The following is a 7,306-nucleotide window of genomic DNA, read 5'->3' on the forward strand; positions in this document are numbered from 1 at the left end:
TCAAACAAAGGGCTTACGCGTATTTTGATCATAACGATTAGGTTTTAAATTAAGGCTATAGTATGATTAATGGGGGCCCTGAGTCTCATAATGATTCAACGACTGTATTTTTCTGCTATAGTACTTGTTTATGGCTAAAATGAGTGTTAACTCCTGATCAGGCTTATCTAATACTCATAGTAAATGATTACTCGGCTAAGTGGGAGAATGTAAGATTAAATATATTATGTATTAATATTTAATCTATAGTCATCATAATCATTTACATGATAGAGATCAAAATATATTAGAACCTATTAAATAATTAGTTGGTAATTGTTGATGGACCATATTACCCTTAATAACTAATTAGGTTTCCTCCTGGGTGCTTATATAAGGAGAGTTATGTGGAGGTTAAGGGGTTACTCAGTTACACAATTATACACACCCCATTAGCCATAACATCATAATTCGACCTCCTCTCCTAACCGATACCCTTTTCGGTTTTCTAAGTCCCCATCATTAGTCAACACCCTAAGGAGGAACCAGATCACGATGACAAGCATGTCGAACTCCATTACTGGATTCTCCAACACACCGTCTGCTATAACAGGTATGTTTTATTGTTTTCCTTCATGTATAAACAGAACTGAACCAACATTTTTTTCCAGGTGTTTTTGGTATTTTAAAAAGTATTTATCAAAATAGGTATTTTATGAAAAGTATCTAATTTTATTGGAAAATTTTTTTTAGGGTGATTCGATTTACGACTAGTTTTGCTATTTACATCAATTAATGTGACACTAATAAATTCTAATTTTTGTTTTTCTTTTATAACTTCCGATATATGATGTTTTATTAAAAAAACGAATACGGTTTTGTGATGTAATTATTTTTATCCACGTTTTGATATAAATTTTATAAAAAAACAAAAAATAAAATTTTATAACGACTTATAAGACGTTATATTTGATACAGCTCCGTATTTTATAAATTTATATCAAAACGTAGATAAAAATAGGCAAATCGCAAGTTTTTTATAAAACATTATATATCGAAAATTATAAAAGAAAAACACAAATTTAATTTTATTAAGAGTTAAATGCTTGGTTGGTCCCTGTGGTTTGCAAAAATTGCAGACTTGGTCCCAAGGGTTCACTAATTACATACTTGGTCCCAATGGTTGTAATTTTTTGAACTCGGTGGTCCTTAACACTAACATTTGTTAAATTTTCCAGTTAAGTCTTTGTGAAATGACTAAATTGTCCCTAAATACAACCACTGGGACCAAGTGTTAGTGTTAAGGACCACCCGAGTTCAAAAATTACAACCACTGCCACCAAGTGTGTAATTAGTGAACCCTTGGGACTAAGTCTGTAATTTTCGCAAACCACAGGGACCAACGAAACATTTAACTCTTTTATTAATGTCACATCACTTGTAAATAGCAAAAAGTTAGGTGTAAATAGTATGATCCTTTTTTTTAAACCATAGTCGGTGGTGAATCCACCTTCGACTTTGAACCTTTAATTATTGTTTTTGACATTTTTGGTCCTTGTAGGTTTGAAGTTTATCCTAAAAAGCATAAAATTCATGGGTGTAATTAAAAATTTATACAATTGTAATCTGAATTTGAATTAACTCCATTAAAATGTTTGGTGGATTGTCAGATTGTTATAGTGGATTGCAATATGTCCGAAATGTTTGATGCACCGTTGTAATGGGTATTGTCAGATTGTTATAGTGCGTTGTAAGGGCATAGAGACTAACGTCACCACCGGACCGTTTCAGTCTTGAATGTTGATCCGTATTGGTCGGGCCAGTCGTAACGCGCGGTTCTTCTATTTGGACCAATTGTTCAAACTCTCAAACTTTTCAATGCTTGTGATCAATGTCAAGGACACAGCTGTGAGCTTCAACATACCCACATATTGTCAACACCAATAAAAGAAGAAGATAGAACCGGTACACAAGAATCCACGTCAGCCTTTGACAATAGTGAGAACACCTTAAATAACACATTTATTTAATAATATTAAAGGATACATTTTACTTTCACAACTAACTCAAACCAAACCATGGTCAAAACAAACCAAAACAAAACAATCCAGTCTTTATTTAAGAAACATCCCTTAACTTCTCGTCACAGCCACGCGGTTTGTTTGACCAAATCAAAAGTCATTATTAAGTTGCCATTTGAATTATTTTATCAAACTATTGACAATTTTAACACATTCTACTAAATTGACCGGAACCCACGTCTTCGGACTTTAGTATTCTAAGACCATTTCTTTTCTAATTAACTTTTTCAAAAAGTAAATACCGTCACATACGTTAATTTTTCTATATTAATATTATAAATAAAATTTGCCAACAGGCTGCGATAAAAGGAAAACTGAATACATTAACTTTATACGTACAGATTGTTGTAACAAAAGTTGTTTATTTGAATATTTGCAATTCTGGTATGACAGTTTGATATTACATGGAATAATAAAGTTTTTACACATGTACATATTCTACTTCCCATATTGAACAATTGGCCTCAAGTATCTAGCTATTTTCATGTAATAAAACTGTTTTATTTCTGGATTTATATGTTTACAGTGTGTGTCGATTACACGCAGGATCTCCATATCCGTCCTTCTAGTGATATCACGATTACTGTGACATCATCATGATAACGCCTTCGATCCCCTTGTGGTATTTCCAACAACTGGTGAAAATCCATACCTGTAACAACACGAAATTAAAGATAAATAAACGTGTTTAAAATTATATACAAAAAAAAAAAAAAAATCAGATTATTTACCAGCTTTCTTGGCTGCACGAAGCAGAACTTCTTCTACTAAATGCTGAGCTGGATCGCCTTCGGGTGACCATTGAATAAAAAGCTCGACTTCAGATACAGCTTCCTCGTTTGTGAAATACTGATAAAGACCGTCAGAGGATAATATCAAAAATCGATCTCTCGGGCCCAATCTGTGATGGTGAAGGCATGGGAGACAGTTTATGTATGGAGCATTTCCGACGTAATCTATTCTGAACATTTTTAGTAGTGCATTGTTCCATTTTGGCTGCAGCAAGTGAAACAAAACATTAGATTTTCGTAACATAAAACAAGTTAAGCGGATTATTTTTAATATTTAAGTAAAACAAGTGTAATGCGGTCTCTAACTAACTAGGCTTTTGTTTGTTTGGAGCGAAAGGCCAAATAAAATGGTTCAAAGGGTGGCGCATATGATTCCCTTAACAGGGTATTGTATTGTCGGTCTCGTGAATTTTCCTTAGCGGTATCAAAGTCACTGTCGGTTTAAGTTTTAGTGGTGAATAGTATATATCTAACACGAAATCCGACAACTCTAGAAATGGAAAGCTGACTTGGTTTCTTTTAATGTAAAAGAGTTGTCAAGGTATCAATCCCTAAAGGATATCCAATATCCCGTCGATTCCAACATATATGAGATTCTAGTTACCAAAAGAATCAATCCCGTATGGTTTTCGTTAAGATTCGATTAAAACAAACAAATGTCGTTTAATTACCTGCTTAAGAAAACCTGCACCGAAAGCTCGAGTGACCTTCAATGAGCCTTTGACACGGTCATTCATCACTGCGCTGTCGTCATCAGGGTGTTCACTCTTTATTCTTTGAACTTCCTGCAAGAATTCGATAAGCGTAATTTAAGAAAACAACAATTAGAAGACTAAAAAGAATTAAATCTGAAATTATATTTTACATTTTTACCTCTTCGATAGAGGTACTATGATCTATGCTAAGCTGACACGCGGTTAAACTCGGATCTGTGGTAGCAATATCAGCGTCGAAAACCTCGAGATCGTACCATGTTTCTTCATGTATCTTTTCTAGATCTTGTCTCCATATATCCGGCTCAGGTTTCTGAGCTAAAACGGCTCGACTATCGCCAACATTCATCACATAAACATCTTCCCCTTTCATCAACATAACAAGAACACAAGAGCCCATCAAAGCCAGTTCAGGATTTTCAACAAGCATCTGGTCTGCAATATCTAAATAAGCCTCCTCCGTCTTCTTTAACCCTTGAGCCAAAGCTTTCAAAACATCCGAATGATTAACAGATTTCGACCCGTTAGAATTCATGTATTCTCTTAACCGTCTATCAAGTTCCAATCTTTCCCTATCGAATTCGCACTTCCACCTCCTTTGATTCTCCTCCCATTTCTTCGCCACACCACGATTCCTAACCCTCCCCCTCGTTTTTACCTCGACATCCCCGGATACACACGGGTGACTCTCCTGCTGATGCACATACCGCGGTAACCGATTCTTTTTCATTCCGTCGTTAATAAGAGAGTCAACATCATCTAAAGATTGCTTAACGGAATCGGACGAATCCACTTGATCATCATCCCACAACAACCCTTTGAGTTCCTTATGCACAGCTGCATACAAATTCGACAACAGAAAATCCGGTGCATCCGGACCGTTAAACCCGTCATAAATCCCAACAAAAACCCACCCATTCTCCTCGGAAACCACCACATGTACTCTGTCTTCCCCTGCTTTCCCCTGTGCCCATTGAAGATTCTGACTCTTATTCCCATTCAAACACTCACCATCCTCATCAAACAAGCTACCCTCACTACTCAAATTCACACTACTAACTGTCAGTTCATTATTCCTCTCAATCATCCAATCATGATCTTTCAAATTAGCAACATTTTTCATCGGTGCAACGCTCGAATTCTGCCCGTTAAACGTCTTTGAAATCGCCCGTCGAATAACCCGAATTAAACTCCCCTTTCTCAACCTAGCAAAACCCCCATGTGAAAAGCTTCTTTGGAACTGATCCTTATCAATCGGACCCGATTGAAACCCTCTTTCCATCGGACCCGACAAAAACCCACGTTCAATCGGACCCGAAAACCCACCTGAAAAACCGTTTAAAGGACCCGAATTGATGGAGTTTCGGGGCAGGGGTTGAAGTGCAATTGAAGAGAAAGACGTGGAGCTTTCAAAGGCGGAAGCTTTATCGATTGTGTTGTAAGAGTAAACATCGAGGAATGATGTGGAGAGTGGGGTGGAGGTGTTGGCGGAGACGGCGGCGCCGGAGATTGACCGGAACGTTGTGGTTTCTTCACTGTGGACTTTGGAGGATGAGATTTGGTATTGTTCGGGTCGTATGTAGCAGAAGGAGTGACCCAGGTCGTCTAACGGGTCGGAGATAACGGCGGTTAGATCTTTCCGGCGGTGAAGGATGTCGGCTGTTCCGGTGAAGCAAACGGTCAGCTTGCCGACTCCGTTACCCATAATAAAACTAAAAAAAAACTTATAATAAAATGAAATAATTAGGAAGAAAACTAGAAGTAAGAGGATTGGAGGATATATATGGGGGTTTAGTTGGAAGAGGTGAAAATGGTGATAAAGGGAGGAAGGGGAGTTGACTTTTGGACGGAGGTTTTGAAATCTGTTCAACAATTTGAGTTTTGTTTTGGGTATTGATGACAAAATGTATATTCAAAGTATTTGTCAATAAATTATTTAAATATGTATTTATTAAATACCATACACAAGCCGACATGATAGTTTTGTGAACGTAAATTGTTATATATTTTTTTCTTTTTAAGTTATCCATGATATAAGGCATGTTTGGGTAAGGTTATTGAAACAACTTATTGACTTATTGGCTTCTTGGAAAAGTCAGGATTTTGTGACTTATTGACTTATTGGCTTTTCTCCCTCACATACACCCTCTTTGCCAAACATCATTTTAGAGCTTATGACTTTTCAAAAAGCCAATAAATCAATAAGTTGTTTCAAAAAGCTTACCCAAACATGCCCATAATGGCCTAGTGATATAATGACTTTTTTCTCATAAAAATGATGTGAGTTTAAATTTTGCAATTACAATGTTACGCTAGTTTTTTTTATCGCGCGTTGCAGCGAAACCAAACAAATGATAATGTAAAACAAACGTGATTTGAAAATAAAGCTTGTTATTTATAAAGTCAAACCATTAGAATGATTTAGTTTATCATTGTACCGTTTTTGATACCAAATAAATACTTTATTTTGAGTACAACTTCGTTTTTAACAAAACTTATACCGGAATGCCAGGGAAAGAAATCAAGTACAACTACGCACTTAAGTTTTTTGAAAAAAAAAAGTTATAAACGTAAATTATTAAAGAAGTATCAAATTAGTGGATAAATTAATGTATGTTAAAAAAAGAAAAAAAAAACAATTATTAAAAGAAAAGTTAAAGGAAATATATGTTTTAAAAAAAGAAAAATATGTTATTAAAAGTAAATATAATAATAAACTATTTATAATATATTAAATAATGAAAAACTATATATTATTATAAAAATAAAGTTACTATTCATCAGCTCTCGTTAAATGTATATATGATGGGTAACTAGGTGTAAAAAGTTGCAGGGTTGTCTCTTAGGTCGGCCAACCCGTGTCGTCATCCGAAGCCCAAATTTTCAAAAGGCTCCAAAGGTTTTTATAAGTTTGAAGTTTAAGTTTTAGCTTCACCACTAAGGTTTTATATGTTTAATTTATTTCCCCTTAACCATAATTTTGGGTCTAATTCTTTTTGCCACCTAGAGCCTAAATTTTTTTTAGAGTTCTTATGACGGCTCTGCCACGGGCCATTATTTTTAAATGTTTTATCTAAAATAAATATCAACTACATAAAAATGCATCACGTAAAAGAAGTTACAACTACTACCAATTTTTTATATAATAAAATGAGCGTGGTAATACAATAAAATGATATATATTCTCTTTAGTGTAGTAATATATATTTACTAGTTTATTGACCCTTATATTACATCTATAATATAAAAACTTGTTTTTAAATATGCACGGTATTTGAATCTATAATAAAAGACAAAGATGTAACTATTATAAATTCTATGTATTTTAAACCCTTATGACATGATAATAATATTGTATGCCTACTATATAATTATATGCATTATAAAAAGAAAAGTTGTTCCGCAGATTAGTCCAATAGTCAAAATCAACCAAACTTCAAAATCTATTTAGTAAAATATATCAAGCTTTGTTTGCAACTAGACATCATCAAAAGTTTTAGTCAATGTACACATTATTTAAACTTTGACACCATGTGCACAAAACTTGTTAGTAAATTATACGTGATTTACATTAGGGTTAAAATGCCTAATATTTACCTTTCTCGTTAACAGAAAAAATGGATAAAGTTAACCTAATGGATTAAAATAGTAACGGTGAAACCTTTTTGGACCCATGGGCGAAAAATGAAACATTTGAACTAAACTTACAAAATAACCCAAATCACATGAACTAAAATGACAT

At 34.4% G+C, this 7,306-nt stretch overlaps 1 protein-coding gene across 1 annotated transcript; it reads right to left on the reverse strand.

Moving 5' to 3' along the window:
* Positions 1–2,402: 2,402 nt before the first annotated feature.
* Positions 2,403–5,423, reverse strand: LOC110940034 (probable protein phosphatase 2C 23). Its single transcript, XM_022181593.2, has 4 exons — positions 3,725–5,423; positions 3,523–3,636; positions 2,792–3,056; positions 2,403–2,712 (listed from the first exon to the last, which is right to left on the reverse strand). The coding sequence occupies exons 1-4, from the start codon at positions 5,267–5,269 to the stop codon at positions 2,597–2,599; spliced, it is 2,040 nt and encodes a 679-aa protein (XP_022037285.1). The 5' UTR covers positions 5,270–5,423; the 3' UTR covers positions 2,403–2,596.
* Between the last annotated feature and the right edge of the window lie 1,883 nt (positions 5,424–7,306).

The sequence above is a fragment of the Helianthus annuus genome, chromosome 5 (genome assembly GCF_002127325.2).
Source record: "Helianthus annuus cultivar XRQ/B chromosome 5, HanXRQr2.0-SUNRISE, whole genome shotgun sequence".
Classification (NCBI taxonomy): domain Eukaryota; kingdom Viridiplantae; phylum Streptophyta; class Magnoliopsida; order Asterales; family Asteraceae; genus Helianthus; species Helianthus annuus.